This window comes from Pleurodeles waltl, chromosome 8, assembly GCF_031143425.1.
Source record: "Pleurodeles waltl isolate 20211129_DDA chromosome 8, aPleWal1.hap1.20221129, whole genome shotgun sequence".
Taxonomy (NCBI): domain Eukaryota; kingdom Metazoa; phylum Chordata; class Amphibia; order Caudata; family Salamandridae; genus Pleurodeles; species Pleurodeles waltl.
This window is the reverse complement of record NC_090447.1, coordinates 550,317,258-550,343,778: the sequence shown is the minus strand read 5'-3', so window position 1 is coordinate 550,343,778 and position 26,521 is coordinate 550,317,258. Positions and strand designations below refer to the sequence as shown.

Genomic DNA, 26,521 nt, shown 5'->3' with positions numbered 1-26,521 from the left:
TCTTTAATAGTAAAGTTGGATTTATTGTTATAATTTTGAAAGTGCCACTTTTAGAAAGTTGGCGCTTTTCTACTCTTAGCTCTGGGTGCCTGCAGCATGTCCCCAATACACATCTGGGGTGGGTTGGCTGCTGGACTTGTGCATTCTCTCTAGACAGCCACACACAAAGGGAGCTTAGATGTGACTGATGACCCATCAACATCCTGATAGGCCATCCGGGGAAGGATGGGTAGGAGGGGCTGCCACTTACATCTGAATAGGCAGTGTTCTGTCCCCACACAAAGGGCCACATGCCCCTTTGTAGTGAGTCTGGGGCCGGGCTTGGAAGGGCAGGGCAGGGACTCTGTGTACTTTAAAGGCCTCTCTTTGAAATCTCCCCCATTCCAAAGACCCAACTGGTTATAAGTACTGGACTTCTGACACCACTATTTCAGTACACCTCTAGTCCTCTGGATACTGTGCTAGGAAGAAGGACTGATATTCTGCTGGACTGCTGCCCTGGAAGAACTGCTTTCTTGCTGAGCTGACCTGCTAGCTGCTACCCTCCTTGCCTGGGTGAGAAGGACTGGATCTACAACACTTGAACTCAGAACCAGAGTGATCCAAAGGCTTGCTGCCTTGCCTCCTGTTCTTCTGACATCTCAGACACCCAAAATACTTCCAACTCATCATCTACAGCACCTGGATTCTGTGAGTTGCCAATCCAGTCCTGGCCCTTGGAAGTGGGCATAACGTGCTACTTGAGTAAGAATCAAACCATCATCACTGTTGCAAGGTATAGAAACGGTGCATGGATCTGACATGCCTCTACTCTGGGGGTCAACTCTGACGCATCTCTGTTGCTACAAGGCCAGAGCTGGTGCATCGCCTTTGGAACCACGGCACCTGAGAGACACCACATCACTGCTGCTGCAAGGGGAAAATTGACAAATCTCCTCTGTTGCACGGATTGACTCCAGCACATCTCCTTCAGAACCACTGCACCTTGGTATCACTGCATCACCACTGTTGCATGGAGAAAATCGATGCATCTCCTCAGCTTTGGAGACCGATCCCAGTGCTTCGCCTTTTCTGCCCCATGAATCTCCGTCAATGCAACCGGGAACCAAAGTACTGTTTCAGCAGGGCCTAGGCAGTCCCTGTATAGACCGCAACTCCATCCCAGTCAGCCTGACTTTTCAGATTTCACCTGGTGGAGTGCAACCAGATAGCTCGGGTTGGCGGGTAATGTTTGTAAGCAATATAACTAATTTTATTCTTTAAAATTAATATATCGACTTCAACTTATTTGAATTTCATCATTTATTTTGGTCTTACATTGTTCAGTAAATAAAGCTCTTTTTTCTAACTAGGTGTATTATTTTTTTTGTGTGGTGTTTTCACTGGTTTACTGTTCGATGTGCTGGACAAATACTTTACACATTGCCTCTTAAGTTAAGCCTGACTGCTCTATGCCAGGCTAGCTCGGGGTGAGCACAGGTTAATGTAGGGTGCGTTGGTGACTTACCTTTACTAGGATTGTGGTTCCTGCTTGGACAGGCACTGTACCTTTGCCAACCTGAAACTCAATTTCTAAAATGCGTGTCTAGAAAATAAGGTAAGTAGCTCCCTACTCTGATAAGACATTATGGGGGGCATTATGACCCAGGCGGTCGGTGTTAATATTGAGGAAAGTACTGCCAACAGGCTGGTGGTACACTCCTCCATATTGTGACATTGGCGGTTTGGATGAAGCCAAACCGCCAATGTGCCACACCGACCGCCATGGCGATAACGACTGTCGGGCTGGAGACTTCAATCTCCAGCCCGGCGCCCGGCACTAGCGCCCCTGCGGGATTATGACCCTGCCTACCCCCAGGGTTTTCGTGGCATCCTTACTGTCAGGAAAACCATGGCAGTAGGCACTGATAGGGTCTTCCCAGGTTTTCCCCCACTCACTCTCCAAACTCCCATTCATATATGCCCCTCCCTTCACACACGCACACACGCCTACACACACCCATTCCAACATTCATCCATGCATGCATACAACCATTCACACACACATTCACACACACTTACATAAATACAAGTACACACGCATTCACACAACTCAACATACACACACTCACACCGCCAAACATGCATACACATACAAAATGCAACACACACTCACATTTACGCATGCACAAACATACACACACCCCCAAACACACACACAACACCCCCCTCCTCTGTCAGAGCACCCGACTTAACTGTAGTCAGGGGGTCCTCTGGCAGGAGATGGGACGGGGCACTGCTGCCAGCAGTAGCATCCACCAGCAGAACACCTCTAGGCCACATTATTCTCATAATATGGCCGGCGGCGGTCTACAGGCGTGGCGCTGCTGCACCCATTGCCATCCGCTAGCATGGCCACAGCTGGATTTCCGCCATCCTTCTGGCAGAAATCCAGCTGTGGTCATAATCCGGCAGACGACTGTTAGCCACAGCGATGGTCTTTTGGCAGCCGCCACAGCGGCGGTAGGTGGTTTTTACCGCTGGGGTCATAATGACCCCCTATATTTTTGGGTTAATAAAATGAATGCATCCACACCTGCAATATTTTTACTAACATGTCATAAAATGAACCAAATGTAAAAATACACACTTTTTAAAACTTCTTGTGATGCTTCATTATTGTGAGTATCTGAAATACAAGCATTAGCAAAGCCAGTAAGTCTTGCACTGGCAAGTTTGTGAGATGTTAATCTTTCTATCATTGCAAGGACATACCACAAAAAAAGAAAAAATGCTGCTTAAATGTGCTCTATATCCTTTCAATACCAATTTGAAATTAAAGAAATTAGCAAATGTATTAGACCTGTATGTATCCTTATTAGCAGGGAAGTCTACTAAGGGAAGTTATCATAATTCATTTAGTTGTAGTGCATATGTTAAGACAGTATGAATTTTACTGACACAAAGCACAAAGAAAGGCTCCGAATTACTGTAACCTGAACAAACAGTTTAAGTACACAAGGAAAATAGAAAAGGATAAAGAGTGTAAAGAAAAAGCTCTGAAAAAGTGAAGTATTGGCCCACCATGTCTGACAGTGAAGCGTATTTCTTTGTAGATGGCTTTGCATGTGCGATCAGGACATGGGTTTAAAGGGCTGACGCACTGCTTCATGCTTTATGCTGCAGTAAATGAAAGCAAAATGTGAATGACTGTTGAATAGACCAATGATGAAAGAGAGCTGACCCAAAGCTCTTCTGAGTATGTATATAACTATGGGCCAGATGTAGGAAACACTTTGCGAGTCGCAAACGGCAAATTTTGCCGTTTGCGACTCGCAAATGCGTGTTTCCTATGCAGAAATGCATTTTGCGAGTCAGGACCGACTCGCAAAATGCATTTCCGAATCGCAAATAGGAAGGGGTGTTCCCTTCCTATTTGCAAGTCACAGTGGTATGCAACTCCATTTGCGACCGCGTACGCGGTCGCAAATGGAGTCGCAGTTACCATCCACTTCAAGTGGTGGATGGTAACCCACTCGCAAATTGGAAGGGGTCCCCATGGGACCCCTTCCAGTTTGAGACTGGACCCCAGAATATTTTTTCAGGGCAGGGAGTGGTCCAAGGGACCACTCCCTGCCCTGAAAAAAACGAAACAAAAGGTTTCGGTTTTTTTTTAAATGCAGCTCGTTTTCCCTTAGGGAAAACGGGCTACATTTAAAAAAAAAAAACTGCTTTATTGAAAAGCAGGTCGCTAACATGGAGGCCTGCTGACTACAGCAGGCCTCCATGTTAGCGAGTGCCTATACTCGCAATGGGGCCGCAATTTGCGACCCACCTCATGAATATTCATGAGGTGGGTCATTGCGACCCCATTGCGAGTCGCAGTCGGTGTCTGAGACACCGTACTGCATAGCAATTTGCGACTTGCAAATTGCGAGTCGCAGGGACTCGCAATTTGCAAGTCGCAAATTGCTATCTTCCTACATCTGGCCCTATGTTCTTTATTTATGATTTTTTTTCATTACAAGAGGGTGACCAACCAGCTAAAGCTGTCTCTGAGCCACACTTAACGTGCAAAAAACACAATAATTTCCATATTTCCCAAGTGTGATAGTTTCTTATAAGTGATCTTAAATTGAAATGTTATAACAATAATAAGGGGTAAAGCAACTCAATAACATTCTTCATATTCAATCCGGGGTCTATAAGGATTAACACCTATGGGCATAGATATCACTGTTTTTTCATTTTTTATTAAGTTTATTGTTAGTTTATCATCAACACAATGAACAACTTTGCATAGTTACAGAGCACCAGCACGTGACCAGACAGTATGTTCAACAGTTACCTAACTATCTCTGGGGATTTCTGTTGGTTAGGAGGGTGGTGGACAAGGCAAAATGCATAGGACATTTCCCATCCCCACAATGAGTATGGAGCATGTCTCTCTAAACAAAGATCTCCTCCAATGCCAGGGGTCAGCCGGGTGCCAACCCTTCTGCTGTGTCCCTCCTCTCCCCTGGATCCCCACCCACAGTCAGGTTTTGGTCCTCCTGATCATCAGTGATGGTCAACCCCTCATTACATGTTCTGCATTTCCCAGGTGCCCCATATCCTCTTTAGCTTCTTCAGGCATCCCATTCCCCTTTAAATCACTTTTCCCAGCATTCCATCACTGTGTTTTTAAATCTGTTTTGTGAATCTGTATGTGATTTATAAATAGATTTTCTATTTGAGTTATACAATAGGTTTTAGTGACACTAAGGGCCTCATTACGAGTTTACGAGGGGATAATTCTGTCACAAACATGACGGATTTCCCAACCGCCATATTACAAGTTCCATTATATTCTATGGAACTTGTAATACGGCGGGCGGGATGTCCACTATGATTGTGACAGAGTAATCCCCACCGCCAAACTCGTAATGAGGCCCTAATTATTGTGCTGTCATCATTATTCATGTCATGTGGCTGGCACTACATCCTTTGACTGTAGGCCAAATTATATGATGCCGCTTCCTGTGCTGTCAATGAGGTAAAATGATGTGTGGTGTCACTTCTGCTACTCGTGGCATATTGGTGAAACAAAGTCCATGCTAGCCAGTGATAATGATTAAGAACCTGATTTAAATATATATATATATATATATATATATATATATACATACATATTCTGCATGTAGAACACCACACTTTGAGGTGTGGAGATCTCCAGTCAGAGTTTTTTTAATATCGTTTGTCAGTACATAAACTATTACCATGGGAGTACTACCTCCCAAACACAAAAATGCTTTTGCGAATAGGTCCATTTGTCTTCTCTTACCTTCTCATTCTCACATATACAAATAAGTACACAAGGTTTTACAAAGACCCAAACTAGGTAAATGTCGAGTTACCTCAGGCAACTACATTCAGTTCGACAGTTAGTTTGCCCATACTTTAGGACCACCAAAAGATAATGTTATTCACATAGGCTCATTCTTATAAAACTGAAACAGACATCCTGAGCAAAGTGAAAATCTGATGGTGTTTATGTCCTTTGTATGGACCACATTGCGAGTAGCCTAATACCAATTAAGATGTCAAATCCCTGCAAATCATATAACAAATGTGAAGAGAATCTGGACTAGATTGATGCAGTGATACACTCACGAGCTAAAAGAAAAAGCTGGTCATACTTAACTTCAAGCTAGCTTTCAGAATGGCATGATATTGATATGTTTCTTTGAAAACATTGCCTTTTGATTTTTGACAGGCCTCAAGTAGAACATCATTCTCAGAAGATCTATTGAAATTATTCTCAGAAAATAAGCTCTATTCAAAACCAGAAGAACTACAGGCATGAAAAATATTTTAGATTCGTGTGTTTCTTTAGTTGTATCAATCCTGTCTATAAATCGTGTGAACTGCTTAGAAGACATGCTGACATAATGTATGAACTCTTCCTTTGTAATTTCTGTTTTAGTTGCAACTACATTTTAGTTTTTTTTTTTTTTTAATATGAAAAACGAGAGTCAAATTTTAATTAAAAACAGATTTGGTTGAAGTGAAGGTATGCTTAAACGCTTGATAAACAGGAACTAGATATTAATTACAGTAATTATTTTTTTCAGTAATACTTAAGAGGTGTCTCACTTGTTATTGAGCTATAACAACCAATTAACCTTTCCCCAAGGGGATTTTTGACATAAACAGATGTTTACAGATGAAAGTGCTTCCATTTACATTTATCAAGAATTCACTAAACGAATCCTAGCAGGTGTAAATCCGTTTACGGCTGCAAATCATCACACTCAACGGGTCTGAATGGGAGTTTCCAAGGGTTGTTGGTTAGCAGTGGAAGTTTGAGAACATCCAAAAACGTACTTTGGAAGCATTCCCAAACTTCAGTCCGATCCTTCTCAACTCTGCAAACGACTTTCATATGACTGCAGCCAAAGGCCCGATGAGAAGAGAACCGGATTACCCCTAAATTTGCTTGGAGTGTAGGACAAGGGGTTTTCTCTGTGGCGAAAATACATCTGGCTCTTGTGAAAATAACATAACACATATGTCAATTGCCTTTTAACAAAACAAGTGGTTAGAATCTGAATGCTCACTCGTTCAAACTTCACAATTTTTAATCTTTTTTACTACACTAACAGTTTGCATTCATGTAAAGATAATGTTCTTGAATGTAATTGAGTTAAATGTAAGGTTTAAATTGACTTTAAAAAGACTACATCTATAATATTCAACTCTTGTTTTGCCTAAAGCATCCCCTTTCTAAAACATCAGATCAGTATGAAAGGGTCCCTTGGGAATGAAGTTTTCAGGTGGCCTGCAGCTATATTTTAAAGCTTACATTTTGGCTGTATTAAGAAAACACAACTAAAATGTTTCCCCATCTTCAACTCACTCATTAATATGACATTGCTTTTAAAGTGTCGTAGTTTGCAAAACTCCTACAAGTAAATGCACGTGAGCATTATATTATTTTGGACATTTACCATACGGAAGTGTAGCGTTGCATGTATGTTATAATTGAAAAAAGAAACATATGAAGCCTAATTTTATCTTTAAAACTAATAGGGCTACTGTGAGTTGGTATTGGTGCCATTGGATTCACCTTTTGAGGGGCTTCCCTCTGAATCCTTAGTGAAAAGTATGGACCAAACTGTTGTGAATGGGCTCCATAACTCATTCAGCGTAAAAGTGTTTATTTTGCCATCCCAGAGTCAAGAAGAGGCACTACTAGGGGCCGCCATTTGCTGAGGTTGTGTGCGATTTTGAGGGAAACATACATTACTTCTGCCACTTTTCATTGCATGAGCAAAGACTGCCGGGCTGCTGCACCTATCCTGTAAGTGTAAGAATTCCAGCATTGTTTTTGCAGTGGACACTTTCTATCTTTTGAAGGAAGCTTGCGCTACTTCCATCATACTACATGTGTTCTGGGTATTAGAGCACAACTTGATCTAATGATTCTCATGACTGTCCTGCACTGCCTTCCCTTGCATTAGGGGGGCATGTGCTGATGCTGTCTGCGCTGAAACATTTCGTACTAAACTTTTAATAAATAGCTTAGGGGAAAGCCACTGCTCTCAGGTAGAATGGTCGTTATATCTTGTCTAGTTATCAAGACTGCCCGAGTCACTGGGTTTCCTCAAAATGCACACTATACCACTATCTCGTTACAAAACATTACTGAGATTCAAGGCAGGGTCACTGCTTTAATTTTTGAGTCAAGCATACTAAATAACACGTGTGCTGTTTGTTGCAAGATATATTATGACTTACCAACAACAATCTAGAGGGGCCTGGACACCGGCTATTCCTTACTGTTAATTGGCTTTCTTGTCATTTTCACTTGCCTGCTTCTTACTTGAGTCCAGGTTTGTCAATCTTGTGATTGTCCCTTTGAATGGCGGGAATCCCTGCTTGCTTTTCAAGCACTACTTTTGCCTTTTGTTGGTAAGCACTCCAAGAGTGAGAATGTATTTTCTAGCTGTCTATGTCGCTAACTTCTCTCCCCTGCAGTCTAGTTGCTCTCTGTTGACCTAGTGCTTCTCCCTACCTTCTCCCCTGTTGCGCTCATGTTTGTACTACTTTTCTCCCTCATCCCCCATATTGCTTTCACCACCCACCCATCCTTCTCTCTTCTCATTGTTTCTTCTACCTACCGGCTTCATCCATGTTGCTTCCCCCAACCACTGTGTTGCTTCCCCATCCCTACTGCCCTCCATGTGTTGTTTTCAACATCCTTGTTACTTGCACCTCCCTCCCACACTCCCTGCTTTGCTTTCTCATCCCACGGGTTTAGAGCCTGTTGTTTGCAAGCCTGTAGGTTCTGTTCGTCTTGCTCATTTAAAAAAAAAAACTTTTGTGCATTTTGTTTTACTTTTAGTTACTAATCCAACTCAGATTGGTAATTACAATGAAAAAAAAAACATTTTGTAGGTGTGCACATGCAAAAAATAAATAGGTGTCTGCATCAAAGACTTTTTCATTGAACTTTAACCATATTGAATAGCAGCAGGTTTACTGTTCAGTGTGGCTAAAACCATTATGACCAATAGGTCACAAAGGCGAGACCTATTTGCTTAGCCAATTCTTGTTTATTTTGGTCCCACAGAAACTTCTGACATGCTTGTTTAGTCTATGTCATTTCAGAGGTACAAACCCATGCACAGGCATTCACAGTACAGATTATTATCATGAAATCCAAGAACGTTTTACACACATTTAGTTATTTATGCTGATTGGAATAATGACAAATCGCAAGGATAACATAAGTAGGGTATTAATGTGAAAGCCAACAGTTAGGTCCTATGAACGACGAGTACAAGGGTGAAAAAAATGTGAGATGAAAAGAAACCATATTTAAGCCCTAGACCTCAAGGACTTCACTAGATAAATTGTTTCATGAAATGTAAGTTAGCGGTAAATGGACTGAAATAGCCACTTTCTGTTCTTTCAGGTTTTACCATGCCACTGTGTTGGCATAAGGTATGCCCCGGCAGATAACTTGGGAAATGTCTCCAGATTTGCAGGTTTTTACAACTAAAATTGATGGAAAAACTAGTCGGTCTGGTGCTTATTTCCATTACTGAAAATGAGACAAGTTTGGCTTAATGATGGCCTGAGTCAATGGCAAAAGAGATTACAAATCTCTCAGGCAGTGACTTCATACCTCAATGAAGACCTGCACAGAATTTAGTTGAATTCCATATCATTTTAGCTGTTCATTAGGTGTTCAAAAGTATTTACTCAGAAAATGTCCTTTGATTGTAGATGCTACATATATTCACACTTGTGGGGGTTATACAAGTCAGATGTGGAACATAGGGTATTCACAAGGGAGCAGCCAATTATGCCCTATGCAACATAAGTACAAGGAGTGCAAAAAGGTGAGCTGGCAGCTATGTACCAGGACAGGCAATGGGATATTTTGTTAATGGGGGAAGTGGGGCAGGAGAGGAATATTGGTTAGGTTTTGAAGAGACATACTCACAATTTTTGTTCTGCACAGACCTACTTTCAGATGATGGTGATATGTCCACTTCCCTCCTGACCAAATAAAAAATGTTAGATATCCAAGAGCCACATAAATATATTCATTTATTACTTCAGTTGTTATCTTTCTGGGTACTGCCTGCATTTTAGTAAAATTGGTAGAAATTATTTGAACTTCCTCTTAAATGTTGGTAATAGAATTTTGAAAGAAATATCACAAGTGTACGATTCCTTTCCTCAGAAAGTTGTCAACATGTCATCACCTATTTGGATTTGTATGTTTTCATATGTGTCCATCTAAATGCAAAACTGTGCAAATACTGAAAGTACTGAAATAATCTCATATTTTACATAAGTGATGATGTATTTGAGGCAATACAATGCTAGTGCTATACACCTATGTAACTTAGGGGAGAGCAGGTAGTAATATAGTAGCTCCCCCCAGTGTAACTGCGGTGGGAAAGCAAGCAGCCACTACCTGTGTTACTTGGGAGTGGAGAGGGGAGGAAATAGTATGGGTAGTTGACCCCGAACGTACCTGAGGAAATGTGATGGGAGCTGGCAGCACCACAAGTCATGCTATTAATGTTAATGGGAGGACCCATTGTGGTTTTGTGGTGAAGGTGTAGATGGTTCATATCTCCCTGATAGTCATAAAAGAAACCAGAAACATTCAAGCCTTTAACATTTACAAGGATATGGAACTAGGAGGTTGAGGGCAAGGTATTATCCATACTACAAAGGGACTTGATATGGCAGTTAAGGCATACATAATCGCTGGTGGGAGAAGAGACCCAGAGTGGTGAAAGTCCCAATAAAATATCAATTCCACTATAGGTGTTCATAATGAATTAAGTGCTACATGAGAGGGAATCGGGAATTGTTATGATTCAATATGGATGCAGTTGCAATCAAGAAGTTGCACCATTACATCAAAGTGAGAATATTCACTAGAAACCTAGCAGGTAAGCCATATGCTACTTAAGTATGAGAAATTCAAGAAAGTGAGGTGGGACTGAACTCAGGCCTTAAGTTAAGCTGCAGGTATGCTAAGGGATATATTTGCTTGGAGGAAGGAGGGATAGGAGGAGAATGCTCATGATACATCTGTAGCATGGTGGAGTGAAGCAACCCAGAGAAAGCTGTGATATCACACCTTAAATTCTCTCATTCTTCCCCCAACATGTGCAGTTTTGCATTTCAGAAAATTGCTGTATTGTAACAGTAACCTGATAATCTAGAGTTTATGTATATCATGGTCTTCATACAGTTTCAAATTAACTTCATAGGTGTTACTTCCAAAGACAAGTCCCGATTCACAAAAGGCATTTAGGTGTACATTAAGTAGCTCTTCTCTAATAACACTGTACATATTACAAAATGTAATTTACAAATCTATGGTCATATATCTTCACCTTTGCCTCTCCAATATTTTCTGTATGGACATCTCCGCGTAGCAGCATACATCGCCATTCACTGGTATTACAACATACTCCAACAAAAAACAATGGAGGTGTGGAATTAAACTAACATCCCACAGAAATAAGCGATAAATTCATTATATAAATTTTAAATATATCTGTGTGTGTAAATGTGTGTGTATATGTTGAAAATAAAGCATGATGAATTTTGTTTTTACATTTATTAATACACCTAATTTTAAACAAATGAAATGATGTAAGTATAAAAAGTATTTCAATTAATTGAACACATAAATAAAAATGTCAGTGAGGGAGGATAATTTTATTTTGTAATAAATATTTAAAAGATGAAATTAAGATATATACATTAAAATAATACATTTACATTATTTTATAGTTTAATACAAATTAAATGTGAGAGGATAACGTAACTATTTAATGTTTCACTTACAGATTAACATTAACTTTTTTAAATTATTTTACATTTATGTTTTATATTACAAAATTGTTATTACTTAAAAAACAAAATAATAAACCCCATTACACTTCACTTTTCTATTTATTACTTGGAGCTCTCCATAAAGCCTTGGAGCTCTCTACAGGTGGCAAAATACTTCTAATAACTTTACATCCATAAATTCAGTTGTAGGAGTCTCATATTCTCATTTGAAGGTGTGGATATCTATGCTTCTCATTCAAAAAAATAGTTACAATTTGGTGTAGGAGTAGACCTATAGATGAGTAGACCTAAACAGGCAAATTTACCTTTGTGAATCAGGCCCATTTAGTTTGAAATTACAGAATAAAGAAGCAACAAAAACAATTGATTAACAATTTGAAAATGCTTCAGCATTGTTTGACAGTTAAAGGCTTCAAGTATGTGACAAAAACTAAATGTATTTGCAGCCATTCATAATGAAAAAAATCCTTTTTTGAGTCAAGGTTGACTTAAAAAACGATGAAGTGAACATGACCTAATTTAATCAGCGCTAACACTTTCCAGAACCTTACAAGTGGAAGCCAACAACCTTGGATGAATCTAGCAGACAGAGGGGATATAAATTAAACTATAATTCATGCAAAGTAAATGTATATTAATTTAAAACTCGTAACTTAATGAACGAGGTGAAAACGCTGAAGCAAGGGTGTATAAATATTTAATAATTCTGCGATGCTAGGGAAACACAGAGCACAGGGAGGAGATATTTAAATGTTAGTGCTATTAGAATTTTGTACTACCGTGCAATGTATAATGTCTGTAGTTTATCTCTTGAGCTGATTTTTTAATTTGTAAATAAAAAATGCAGTATCCAGTAGCTTTGTGAATGAATACATCTATTATATTAATCTGCTGCCTCAAGCATGAGTACTGCTGAATTTCGTATGGAAAATAAATGACATAGCTTTAGTGTCCTACACCATTACAAATCTTTGAAATTATGTTTTGTGTTACACATTCCACACACAGACAGGTATGATAAAGTGTGCTTTAAAATTGCTACTATGCCTTGCCCCTTTTTTGAGTGAGAGGGCACAACAGAGTCTTGCTATTTTCTTTCTGTTCCAGGTGAAGAATACACTTGACTACAAATCTCTCCAGTAGAGATGATGATGATTTTATGGATAGAACATACTTAAAAGAAGGGCCCATATTTATACTCGGTTTGCGCTGAATTAGCATCATTTTTTTAATGCTAATTCAGTGTTCAGCTAATTCAACGTTCGTCCCCTGGGCATGGCCATTGGGGTGGTGGGCATGGTTCCTGTATTTATGAAGACAGGAGCCATGTCCATGGGGGTTATGTGCCAGAAAATGGTGCTACACTGCTGAAAGGGATTTTTTTTGCCTCTAAACAGTGTAGTGCCATAATTTGGCGCACGAGCCCCAGCTCCCCCTATGCCTCTCGAGCCCTGTTAGCATCCTTTCCAAGGACACTAACAGGGCATTAGCGCCCAGCCGGCGTCTTGGAATGGCGCAGGTTTGTGTAAAAAAGTAAAAATATGGGCCATAGAGTCCTGTATGTGAAGCAGGTGGTAAAACCACAAGGGATGACTACCTTTACTGACTGGTCATAGTGTTACTCAAGTTAGTAGCAACCTTCTGATTTTTTTATTAGCTGGTAAATTAGCAGTTTAATGACAAATTCATCACAAGAAGTGCTTCTAAGCAAGTACAATCTCCTGCCCCCAATTTGCAGGTTAGTTAGGTTACAGAGAAAAAAAGAACAATTGTAAAATCTACTGTGCTTTGAAATGCTAGCCCCTGAGCAGATATACAAAATGTATAATTTGAATAAGAAAAACATAATGTAAAGAAAAAAATGATCAATTAGACCTGTGTCTTTATAGTGCAAAATGTGCAATTCCGTTAACGCCGATCTAGCGAGAAAGTTCATTCATTTAAACTTGACCACCCTAAACAGTTTGTTGCAGAACACAGAAATATTTGCCTACTGATTTTGAGTGATAGCCTATCCAATATCTACTTCAACTTTTTGAAGACACTTAGAAATATAGTTCTGCTAATATTGCGAATGTAACTCTTTGTACCAGCTTCCAACTCCAATCATATTTTACTCATAAAACAGTCTCAAAAAGTTCACAGTTAAAGGGTCAAAATAACCTAATCTAAGACATTCTTTTTATATCGACCTTAACTATGGCTGTTTTGAAGTTAGCAACAGAGAAGTAGTCGGTGACCCTGAATCAGATATTTGGCATTGGCTCCCGTAGATCTATTAATGAGAAAGCCATTTTGATCTCTTTGAATCAATTGCTGGGCAATGGGAACCAGGTGGTTAGTTAAGATCTCCAACAAAAGTTTATTATCCACATTCAACAAACTAACAGGCCTGTATGAAATAGAATTGAGAGGCGATTTATCTTTTTTTCAAAAACATAGGGCCTCATTTATGAGGCCTGTGGCGCAGGGTGGCACAGCAAGTACTTTGCTGAGCCACCCTTTGCCACCTGTAAAGGGCAGAAATGTGCTGTATCTACAAGATACGGCACATTTCTGTCCTCTCTCCCTGCGCTCGCACACAAGTTGCTGCCTAGCGCCAATGTAGGCACCCTCGCACTATGGTGCAAGGGTGCCTGCATTGTGGGGATGATTGTTATTGTGCAGGAAGGAACACATCCCTGCAAAAAAACAATCACAAGAGGTGTGTGGCTCTTTCTGTGTGTGCTGCAGAAAGAGGAAAAAGAGGAAAAAGTGGGGAGAAATAAAGATATTTTTCCCGGTTGTGTCATTCTTATCCCACCTCTGAGGTGGTGTAGGAATCGGACAAATTTCCAGGCTTGTAAATCTGGGAATGTGTGAGATTCCTTCTGGTTCCATGGGTGTTTCGTGGGACCCGCAGTGTTATGTTTGAAAGGGTTCCTTATTAACAAGGCCATGAAAAGCCACATCAGGTGGCTTTGCGTGGCCTTGTAAATATGGGCTGGCACACTCCGCCACCGGGGCATTAAAGAAAAGTGCATCTAGGTCCTTGTAATGAGACTCACAGTATGTTGGATATAGTAACCTCCTGATTATGAGTTTCATAGGCTAAAATTGGGAACATCTTGTCCTTTTGCATTCCCTATTTTGGAACTGAGTTCTGACCTGTTTTGTTCATGCACGTTCCTCTAAGTAACAACTAAAAGAATATACATTAGAGAAATTGTGGATTCAAGTTTAATATGCCCTTTTGGATCATGAAAGCTTGGGACTTGATTTCATATTCGATGCAGAGCACTGAATGAGCTCAACAGGTGCATTGGAAAGCTGCCAAACTATTTATTTTGTCAGGTTACATGGAATTGGTTGAGTGGATGTAGCTCATTCTCTGGCCTGTTACTAGTATAAGTAATTTCAAGAAAACAACGCAGGATTATGACACCTTCAAGGTCATTGGGATATAAACAAGGAGATCTACAAATTCAGTGGATTAAAGCTGCCAGAGAAAGGGTGTTTTAAGGCTCTTTTTGCACACAATGGCAGCCATAACATCTGGAGAGAGCCATCCATAGCAGGCCACAAATGTGCAGTTAATTGTTGCTTGATTTGCTCTTTCTGGATGAAGGGCTGTAACAGCCCCAAAGGATTTGGAATAGACATGTCATGGTTTCTAAGGTTCTGCTGCAGATAGTCAGTGTGCACCCTCCAACTCTTACCTCCCATTGCCATTATTGGCATATCTCAGGGAAACATTACCTAGAAAAGATCCTTCTAGCACCACTCCAGCTTGTAAACTGTCTCATATGTAAATGTTAGATTTGTATGAGAAAGCTGTATCAATGTATGTATTTAGAGTCAAGCTAATTTAATGTATAGTAGTAATTTACCATGTAAAAATTGTGCTTAGACTTGACAAGAATTATTAATATTTACCTCTCTCTTTCAAGTACGTAACTTATGAGGGCCTAGCTAATGCAGAGAATATGTTTTTATAATGTTTAATAAAATCCTACACACATAGTGCATCCTTTACCTCTTTGGTTAATATGATGCCTTTTGCCATAAAATCTCTACATTTGATAACAGCATTTCCCTTGGAGTCCTTAAACGTTCATCCAGATATTAGTTGGCCATCACCCACTGCTTTGACATAGACACATGGAGTGAAATCAACGTCCTTTGAATCATCCTGAGTCTGGCAATCAAGGTGTGTTGATGGACATAATAAGAAGAGAAGATTGGTGAAGCAAAGAATTGCCATTAGCTCCTTTTTGAGAACTGGGCTTCCCAGAAAATCCATGCTCCTCAAGTATCATGGTGGTACACTGCTAGAAGACTTCCATCTTCTCTGATGACCAAGCCAGTGATGATCTGTGTACTTCTTGAATACTGAAACACTTGTGTTGGACAGTCTCCTTTGTTACTTTTTGGTATAATTAACTCTACCTTTTTCTGCATTTTACTTCATTGGTAGGTTGTAGTGCAAAACTGCAAGCAGATGAATGGGTAAACTATCAGCCTATCAGTTCATTTCCATGCCCTCAGTTGGTGAGGGTGTTTCAGTAACTTTGAATGCAATTGGGAGGGTCTGAGTGACAAAAATGAGTTTAGACACAGGGTTAACTCAGAGGGTGCAATTGATGAACATGTAATGAGGCAGTGTACTAACATTGCAACCTGAAGTTTTGCACAGCAGTGAGAGTTTCTCACAAAGCCAACCAGTGTACAACAAGCAACACAGACCGGCGAAAATACAGTGCATACCCCATGCCCATTCAGATTATGACCTTCTTCAATGCAATATCAAGAGGAATCACAATTGTTATGGAGGTCTTGTGGCAAACTAAAGCAGTAATAAATCATTAGCCTGGAATGAGTTCTGCGGCCATAAACATGAACAAAAGTAAAAGTGAATATCCTCTATAATGTCAGAGAACTCTGAGCATATTCACATTAGTAATTTTCAACAGGGCCATTTGGATTGTGTAAATCTGTTACTGTTGTGCGTCTTAGTGGAATAAAAATGTGTGATTTTAGCTCAAACAGATCAAAGCTTCAAGGAATACTGCATTTGGAATTGAGTGAATCTGAACTGATCCATATGGCATGTTTATTGATGTAATCAGGTAGTATAGGGTTCACAGTGTCACCCAGATGGTGTTAATAGCACTATTGATGGATAAAGGAAATGCATTTGTCTTTTATGTGAAACAAAAATGCTACATAGTTAAATATATTTTAAACAGTGCAGAAACAATGTTTAATTCTTTGAACTGAAGGCCATTTTTATATAGTTTATGCTAATTTAGGTTCACATACACCATGCTCATAGCAGTAGTTATAGCAAGAAAGCACTTAGAATTAAAATGAATTTAAAAAATACTGCTTCTGATTCAATGGGCTGATCGAATGACTCCTAATAAATATATAGTGCACAAAACTGTTCTACAGGGTTGTTTCTTGGTGAAAGGAGATGCTGAGATAGGCCCTCGGATATGAACAGAAAATGAACCTGACTCTGGGTTCCAGGAGGTAATCTTTTGAAACATACTTAACATGAGTAGATAAGAAGGGTAGACATTTTATTACAAGAAATGTATGTGTATGTAGATGCCCTACAATGCCTATCACTATCTACCTTTACACAGTCTATTTTTTGTATCAGATAGAGAGGACATGATTTATAGTATAGTTCTCTTTATTAAGGCACTATGGTGTCTCTCGATTAAGTCATTTTGTAAAGTAATACTCCATAGGACCTTTTTACATACTCTAACATGCCTTTGTGAATTGGCACTAAGACACTGAAAATTGGAATAAATTTGGAATATTCAGAGAATATTAATTCACAGTTACTGCAAGTAAAAAGGACTGTGCTCTCTTTGCACTTTTACTCATACGCACTTGGGTGTTTGTGGCCAATTTACAGAACGATGTAAAAGTACATAAATGAACTATCCTGTAGTACTTCTTCCCATGCTCATAAAAGTTGTTGAGAATCGGACTCTATATTTTCTAAAGGTTGATTTACTATCAAAAGTTCCAAGTTATAAAATGTGATGAAAGTAAAATAAAAATGCCTCAGAATGAATGACGGACCATTTGCCTTTGACCGTATATGTCACCAAATAAGACATTTATCACTGTACAATTCTGGACACCCTGCCCCACAATCTGCTTGTGCATCACTTCTTTACTTCATTGACTTCCGAGGCCCGAATACTAGTGCTAAGCAATGGTGTGGGATTTTTACCATGCCCAGTGAGCACCATTACCTCGAGGTGAGGTATTTGCGAGGCGAGGTAAATATACCCCTTATTTCAAGCATTCTACAGAAAAAGGGGGAATCACATGCTGTATGGGTGCATTTTCGATCAAATGCCACTTATACAGGAGTTTATCCTGCACTTCTGATATGATAACATTTGGCGGAATTCTTCGCCCCCCTGTAGTGGATACTGCATCTGCCGGCCATTGTCTGGTCAGCCTAAGAGAAAGTTCTTTGGTTCCGGTGAATTTTCTGACACTGGAACAAAGTGAGCGGTGCCCATTTTTTGCCTACATTGTGTTCAAAACAGCAACCTTTAGGGAGTGAGGGCAGCCTCTTACTTTCGGTTCCGACGGAATCCAGCACAAATGTCTTACATAAAAGGCTGGGTGCTAGATAGAGCTTTACTACCTTGATTCCTATGCCATCGATGAAACAAAAACAATCAGCTAAAACTATGATTCGAAGGCAGGTAGGTGATATTTACATGCACTGTAGGAAGGTCAGATTTATCAGTCTATCTGAGTTTTTATATGAATAATCATTTATGAGGCACGCAGGGGCGAAGCTTCAGAGAGGGTGTTTGGGGTGTTACACTCCCTAATAAATGTATTTTCTGAAGAATCATTGGGTACAGGTGCTTTCAGTGGGGTATGGTGGGACGTCTATCGGATTTCACCAGGAATGTTTCGATATATGCAGACAAAAACACAGACACCTATCTCCCTCTCTTGTTTTGAAAGTCCTCGAAAATGTTGATTATTTGCTGGGTACAAAGAGATCTCTGCAGTAAGTGCTCTAACCCCTACGATTATTTAAACATCCGCTTGTGACCATTTAACTGAGTCAGAATATACTTACTACAAGATTTGTCCTTGTTTTCAGTTTTTCTGGGGCAATGTTTTTTTTTTTTTTTTAATAAAGGCGTTCGTTGACAAACTCCACGCTTCATGATTTCACCCCTCCTGACTATAACCCTCCTACTGTCACCCCTTGGCCCTCAAATTTCTGGGATTGCCCAGTACTTTTACAATTTCTAGCATAGGAACTTGCCTTCAGTGTTGGGTTTAAACTGTGTTCTCACTGTGAGCATTTAGAAGCATCTCTTTATCTTAAGATACAGCCCAGCACATCAGTATTGTCCATTACATATGTACGAGGTTAAATATCTCTCTGTGAGGCACTGAAAGATTCACAACACCAGACCTTAAGGAGTGAAAACAAATGTTTGAAATGTTTCTGTACTCTATGTAACCAGCTTTGAGAAATGTGTATGTAGAGTAACATGAATTTGTACACACAATTAAACATAACATTCTTAAAATACAAAATGAATCATTATTTCCAATCTATTTGATTATATATTTCATGCTAAAAACAACATCCTGTGGACATTAAAACAGTTTGGGGAAATGTTTCACAGTACAAGTACCTACGTAATTCACGAATACAGCAAATAACAACTGAAATGTTACAGCTAACGTTTGCAGAGTGTCTGCCACTGCATTACATTTTAGTAACATTTCAAATGTTGAACTACCAACAACTGTGTTTGTTGAAGTTTGGAAACTGCCATCAATTGTGGAATTATTGACAAGCGTGGAAAAAAGCAGTTACTCGTAAATCACTGCAACTACAGAATCATTTAACTCCAGCGGCCTTGTGAGTGGGTACATCCTGCCAAATCCTAAGTGGGTAGTTACGACCCTTCCCCTTCCACCCGGTGAACCGAGGCACGCCAGGAGTATTTCTTTTAGTTCTGGCATTATCTTTTGGTTCTGAGAGTTGAAGTCGTGTTTATGAAATAAAAAAGCAGCTCTGCAAAAATCAAGATGCACATCAAACAAACAAGCGAGGATACACTACTCACATCTCATAACCTTCCATCCTCCATACCAAAGAAAGCCTACCTACCACTTTCACTGTTTTTGCTAAGCTCAGGTGTGGTAGCTGAAAGAGGCTGAGGAGAAGCCAGCAGCCTTATGTATTGATTAAGTCAACCACTCAAAAAAGCCAGGGCCTTAGGGCCTAACTTGTGACAGCCCCTGCTTTGCTTGCTTGCCTGCTGTGTTTTGTATGTGAGAGGCTTCAGGAGAGGTAGCAGAAGAAGGCACAGGTGGGCTACCACATATTTGCCAGCGCATTATTTCTTTTACAATATGAGTGTTACTGCCGCCAATAGATATGGTAGAACTCCCTCCTTCTATGAATACAACTGTGGGAGGAGGGGGAGACACGATGACATCATTACTTATAATTCTCTTATAATGTGATATCACCTGCTAGTTATGTCATTTTCATATTACAGGTGAGTTACCATACCGAAAGACACAGGAAGAATTCAAGGAAAAAATGATGCCAAAATAGTTGCCCCATATCTCAAAAATATTACAAGTGACTGAAGACATTGGGCTTGATTTCTAACTTGAGTGACAGGTTACTCTGTCACAATGATGACAGCTAAATCACATTGTTTTCATGTTGTGATGGAGTGATCCATCCGCTAAATTCTGAGCCACGCTCATTGTTTTTCTAATGATGTGCAAATTCTTTTGTCAAAAAATGCCTGTAGTAAGGAAATAGGTCACTGGTCCTTTTTGGAAGATTTCATTTTTGCTCGAATAATACATATTGTAACCAAAAGCCGTGAGAGAAAAAGAGACTAGAATCCACTATTGAGCAGACGTGGCTTGCCCCTATGGGCTTCGTGGGTGTGCCCTCCTTATTTTCTGGACAAATTGTACTATACCAAAAGTGAATAATGTCATATTATTCACTGTTGGGATATTTAGAAAAATGCCGACCTTTAGGTTCAGCAGCAGCCAGTGACTCTGGTGGCTGCCTCAGGCACACGAGGGCACCTCCACCAGCCATCAGTAAGATTGTGCAGGGCTGGTGAAGTCCCGACCCTGGCCTCGGAGACCTGGCACATCTCATTACCTCCCCGTCTGTGACATTCTGAAGCATCACAGCTAAAGGTAGCTCTGGACACTATAAGCTTAAGCTGTGCAGTGCTTGTGGCTAAACCCCATTCAACCTGTCACCCCACGTGTTACCAACACAACATACGTTTCGGAATGATGGACTGAAAAGTAGAGACTGTCACTTGCCACCTGTGACTGCACAGGTTTGAGGTTTCCGTTTCATGATCCAGTGCTAGTTGCAGCTGGAAGGAGGGTATGCTGGCCTGAGTGTATGCTACAGGAGCCCAAGAGGCCCTGCACAGGCAGCAAGGTAAGTAAAAAAATGCTTCTAAATGTGTGCATGCATGTGGATGAAAGCGTGTGCCTGTGAGAGAGAGAGCACGGGTATGTAGAGCACATCTTTGTGTCTGTGTGTGCAAATGAAAGTGAGAGAGTGAATGACAGAGTGAATAAGAGTGAGTGACAGTGAGCATGAATGAGTCAAAGTGAGTGAGAATGAATGGGCGATAGTAAGATTGAGTGCAAGATGAGCATGGATGAGTGAGAATGAGTGAGTAAGAGTAAATGCAAGGAGTGAGTGTGAGAATGTATAATAGTGCAAGCGGCTTACAGTGAGTGAGACTGAAGAAGATTAAATTCAGAGTGACTAGGAAAAAGTAGATGATAGTAAGAATGATTGCAATCAATGGGAGTGATAAAAAATGAATGAGATAATGACACAGTGAGTGTAAGTGGAAGTGACTAAGAAGGATTAACTAAGAGTCAATGTAAGTGAGTGAAAACAAGCTAGGCTAAGCACAAGTGAGTAAGCGAGCAAATGAAAATGAATGTTTGAGAATAATTGTGAATGGCATGGCTGTGAAAAAAAATATGAGTGAAAATGAGTTTGACTGAATGACAGTGAGTGTAACCGAGTGAAAATTAGTCAGACAGAGTAAGTGAGAATAGATGAGACTGACTGGGGCAGATAGAATGAAAATAAGTGAGACTAAGTGAGAGTGAGAAAGAATGAGAGTGAGCTCAATTGAGCATCAGTAAATATGAGAGAAAGTGAAAGTGAATGGAGGTATGGATTAGAGTAAATGAATGTGAATGAATGACACTGGTGAACTAGAGGTGATATCTGAACTTTTAGGAAGTCTTGACAACCATTACTCCTGGGGCACAGCCAACCACGACAAACTGCTGGCCCTCACACATTTTAGATATTTTGTGACATAAAAGTCACCCCTTGTATAAGGATTGGAAAAATTACCAAATTCTGGCTCTGGCATATTCTTTGTGATTTTTGCCTCCAGGATGCACCCATGGCACATAGAGGGCCCCTGTTACTTAAAGCTGCATCTAACACAATGGAGATACTTGTTTGACACATATTTGTGACCATAGCATGTTTTGGAATACAATGGGGTGTTATCTTCTTGGAAAAGGACAAACATTTTATGACCACTCTTTCAAAGCCTATATTTTTTAGCACAACAAGTATGTGAACTTTGTGCTTTAAAATAGCTATTTGACCACAATTTTATTTGGGATGAGAACGCCCACCATACTCTCTCGTAAGAACTCAGATTGGGTCTCTGCTCGCTGGAACTCGAGCCAAGTGCTACATCACATAGTTTTCAAAGGCCAACAGTCACCATTGATCCTGAACCAGAGACTTTACTTAGCTTGTGCTGGACGACTTTTCATGACTAAATGATAGTTGAAACACATTAATTATGCCGTACTTGCACCATATTACACACTGACCAGGAACCTGAACTTTATGACTAAACACCTGATTTCCAAATGACCATTCGAGCAGCTGACACACTGGTGCAGACCCCTGGTAGCCAAGGCCATATAGTGGATGCCCTGCAAACTCAGGTTAGAGGGCACACTACAGATTAACTTGAACCACTGCGATTTTCTGCAGAATTCCTAGTGCACTCGAAGCAGTCACTTATAAAGCACTTTCACCATTCACAATCATCAACAACCAGAAGTATACATAAAATGACTTAGCTGATATAAAACGTTGTTGCGGGTCAATTCAACAAATCAACCTGTGCAAACAGTTTACTGCCTGCGACATTTAGTCGCTCCCAAAGTTATTGTATTTACACCGAATCATAAACACTGGTGGTTATAGCTTTTCTCTGTGCTACTGGCCTTTTAAAAATGTAACTGGTGGATATCCGTTGATGTGTATTACAGCAATGTGTTTTGCATCTGGTTCATTTCTGCCTTATTGCATTTGCATTATGTTTTGTTTTAACCCGCTTCACATAAATGCCATTGGTGCTGGTTCAATTACACAACCCTTGTGCAATAACATCTGCCCTAATTTATCAGTGTAAAAACTCTTACATGTGAGAGAAAAACCTCAAAGCAACCGGGAAATGTACTTCTGTCTTTGTCATTTGAACATTTGATATGGACATCTTGCTGCAAACTACGTAATCCACACAGGACATGCAACATATGTAATCTGGAAAATTGGCTCATCTTTGAGAAATGGGAATGATGGTGCTATGTAATGTAGTGTGGCAATGCTGGTGCAATCTACATAATATGGTAAAGTTGCACAATGTATCTAATGTGGAATTTTCATGCATCAATGTAAAACAGGAGCTCTCTGGAATCTGGAAAGGGCTTAGAATAAAAATGAATTGATGAGAAATAAGAATGCTGGTGCCGTTTACAATATGTAGGAATGGACGTGCAAGCTACGTAATCCGGAAGGTCGTACAAGGTATGTAATCTAGCATTTCGATTCTTTAATGTAGTCTGGAAATTTCGTGCAATCTGTGTAGTCCAGCCCTGCACGTAAAGTACCTCCGCTTTTTTTTTTAATGAATAAAGGTACTTTGCTCTCTCTGATCTAATGTGCTCCGCTCCTGAACACTGACAGAGTCAATTCCATCAATGCCCTCCTATGGAAAACACTGCAGCTGCAGCAGTGCTGTAGAGCAACAAGGCAGAATGCAGGCAGCATACATTTTTGAAATATGATCCAGATCTTTTTTCTTCAGACTATTGATGTCTCTGAACTGCGTGCTCAAGATGGTGTCCTGAAATGGCCTTAAAGTACACTTGGCACTGCAATGCAGTCTCGATGCACTACAGAATGTGTACAGCAGTCTAAAGCGACAGATCTGGTTACAAGCGTCTCCTCTCCTGTCTTAGAAAATGTTAACTGCATTTGTTTTTAGGATGTAAGCTCTGCGTTGAAGAAACTTAATGGTGATGTAGAGTGATACTGACTTTCTGGTCTCCAATAAAGGTCCAAAAGTCCCACATCCATACCCAATTTTCAGGTTACCCCCCATATAATAAAAAAGTGAATGAAAAATAACATGAACAAGTTTAAAAAAGTCATTGATTATCCTGAAAATCTGACATGGCACAATGCCTCTTGACGAAAACTGGACCCTCCTGCTCAGACGCTCCTGCTCAGTTCAGAAATAATCACAGTTAAAGTAAAGCACCATGAGCGGTGGCTGTGGGATGAATGCACCGATACTGTAGATTACAGTCCTGTCACAGAGTCAGACAGGCTGGTCAGAAGAAAAGCTCCTCCACCATCACTCACAATAATCAGTAGTGCTTGCATGAACTGTTCAAAAATTATCCATTTGCCTCCTGAGTCATGAAATAATACGGTATGAGCAAAGCTCCCTCTGCCCATTATTCTTATGTCACTGGTGACCTGCGTTTCACTTCAAGCAAAGGTAACTTGTTGTTGGTCAGTCATCGTATTTTTACTTAAAAGCAAATTGACACTTTTAAATAAAAATGTTAAATGTTTCTGAGTTTGAGGTAGTCTTTAAGTGTCCACTAGGTACCCATTGTATGATTTTTTCCCAGAGGGAATCACAAATGAGAAGGGCATATAAACAGGAATCTCTGTTAATATCTGACAGATGTTGCATCTTCAGTAGTAAGCATCTTTCCGTTGGGCCGATCCGTTAACCAAAATATCCTTGAAGAAAAATTAAGGGCCAATTTTCAAATTGACTAACAGGAACAACGATGTTTATGAATGCCCTTCAGTCCTATCTTGAGTGTTTTTTTCTTCCAATTAGTGCTGGAAGCGGCAGGATCCTCATAAAGTTGCATCCAAGTCCTGCTCCATTCTTAGCAACCTAACGTTTCTACATTAAGTCCTAAGAACATGCAACCAAGTCTTCTGGTGACCCTGCTGCTACGACTGTAGTCTCACAGTAAACATGCTCCTCAATCTCTTTCTCTTGAGGCTGGTATCCCAGCACCCATTAACCAGAATTCCCACTATTCACACGTACACACATAGAGTATAACCTTTCCTCCAATATCTTGTACTCTCAGGTACCAGTGACTCTGATTCAAATTGTCGATGAGCATCAATTATCACACCTTCCCATGCATTGAGCCATCAATTATGCCCATTAAAGATGGCTCTTAGTTGGTAGTGCCTTCTGCAACAAGACCCAGACATTGTGGCTCCTCCAAATGAAATCTGTGACCCCGACCGCTGTCTCCACCCATGTATCTAAATTCATGGTAATACAAACAAAGTCCATGACACCCACAAGCAGAGCACCCCTTCTTCCCATTTGACTTCCTTCGAGAAACTGGTGCATTTAATGACTGGTATCGCACCTGCCCCAATTTAACATCTCAACCGTTGATGACCAGTAACACATCTTGTCCAGAGTATGTAGATATTGTAGTTTACAACAGATAACATCTTAGTATGGGAGACTCAGTGACTACCAATACTAGCCTTAGTCCCTTGGGAAACAGCCTAAAGAATGTTTTTGCCACACTAGCAGAAAAATATAAAAGGTTGGTTAATGGGATATGCCCACTGTGTATGCACATGTGGACAAGCGCATCTATGCATCTACACCACGCTCCTGAATCTTGCAGAAAAAGATCAGTTTATGCAGGCAGCCTTGTAATGCCCATCGGCAACATAAAATGTATGCATGCCATGTTGATGGATAACAAGTTCTCCCCACCCTGTTTATTATCGTCACCTTACCTCTCTGTTTGGTGCTTCTAGCACAATTATTAAGAGCATATTCTCACAATTCCTTCCTGGAATGCATGGTGAAAGGAGGCAACCTCATCCTAGAATGATCTTCATTTGCGCCGAGATTACCTTTCAGGTCTGATGATTCTTATTTTGACAGTCCTGACTTTCAATCACAGATTGAACTACAAACTTGGATAGCAGTAGGCTCCTCCTCTCTCCCAAACTCTGGGCCTCATTTACAAGAAACGGGTGCATCGCTCATGATGCACCAGATTGCTTGCGCAGGCCCGCATCCCCCTAATGACACCATGGTATCACTGTATTTACAATACAGCACACAATGGCGCTTGTTAGCACAGCTGTGTCAGAATTTCTGACGCAGTTGTGGCGCTTTGCTGGATTAGCATCAAACATTTTGACACTAGTCCAGCAAAGCGCAGGGAGGCCCATAGAACGAAGGACAATGTCACTTTAAAGCCTGCCCTGAGCAGGCAGTACAAATCTTTGCTAGAATGACACAGTGAAATCTTGTAGACTTCTATGTGCCTCAATGTGCCATTCCTACGGACCTCCTTGCGAGAGAATGCCTCCCTTGCATACATTATACCTGGCACAGGGATAATGTGGTGCAACGGTTTATATACTGGCACTATGGTCCCATTGCGCCAGTTTGGAAATATGGCGTGGGGTAGGGGATTGTTCTCCACCGCCGTAGCGTAAAAAAAAATTATGCTACGTGGCACAAGGGGCTTGTAAATGAGCCCCTTTGCCTTTGATTAGGCCTCTTCATACGTTTCATTTTATTGGACACTAAAAGACACTGTGCTTCAACAAAAACCTCCCTGAAACCTGATCACATGATAATACAGAGGCTGGCTTTTTTACAGCCCAAAGCATCTCCATTTACCTGTATTGCATCCTGAAATACCAGCGAACACGGGTCCCACAACTGAGGGCCACCTTTTCGTAATGGTTGGAATCATCAAC

The 26,521-nt window shown here is 40.4% G+C and overlaps 1 protein-coding gene across 2 annotated transcripts in view; it reads right to left on the bottom strand.

Moving 5' to 3' along the window:
* The window catches only part of TMEM47 (transmembrane protein 47), a 294,768-nt gene that overhangs the window by 63,798 nt on the left and 204,449 nt on the right, over positions 1–26,521 (bottom strand). The window contains exon 3 of one of the 2 annotated variants that reach the window (XM_069204612.1): positions 9,473–9,528. The exons of the other annotated variant lie outside the window; for it this stretch is intronic. Within the exon in view, the coding sequence (XP_069060713.1) occupies positions 9,473–9,528 (56 nt within the window). The remainder of the gene's footprint in view (positions 1–9,472; positions 9,529–26,521) is intronic. 2 annotated transcript variants of the gene reach the window in all.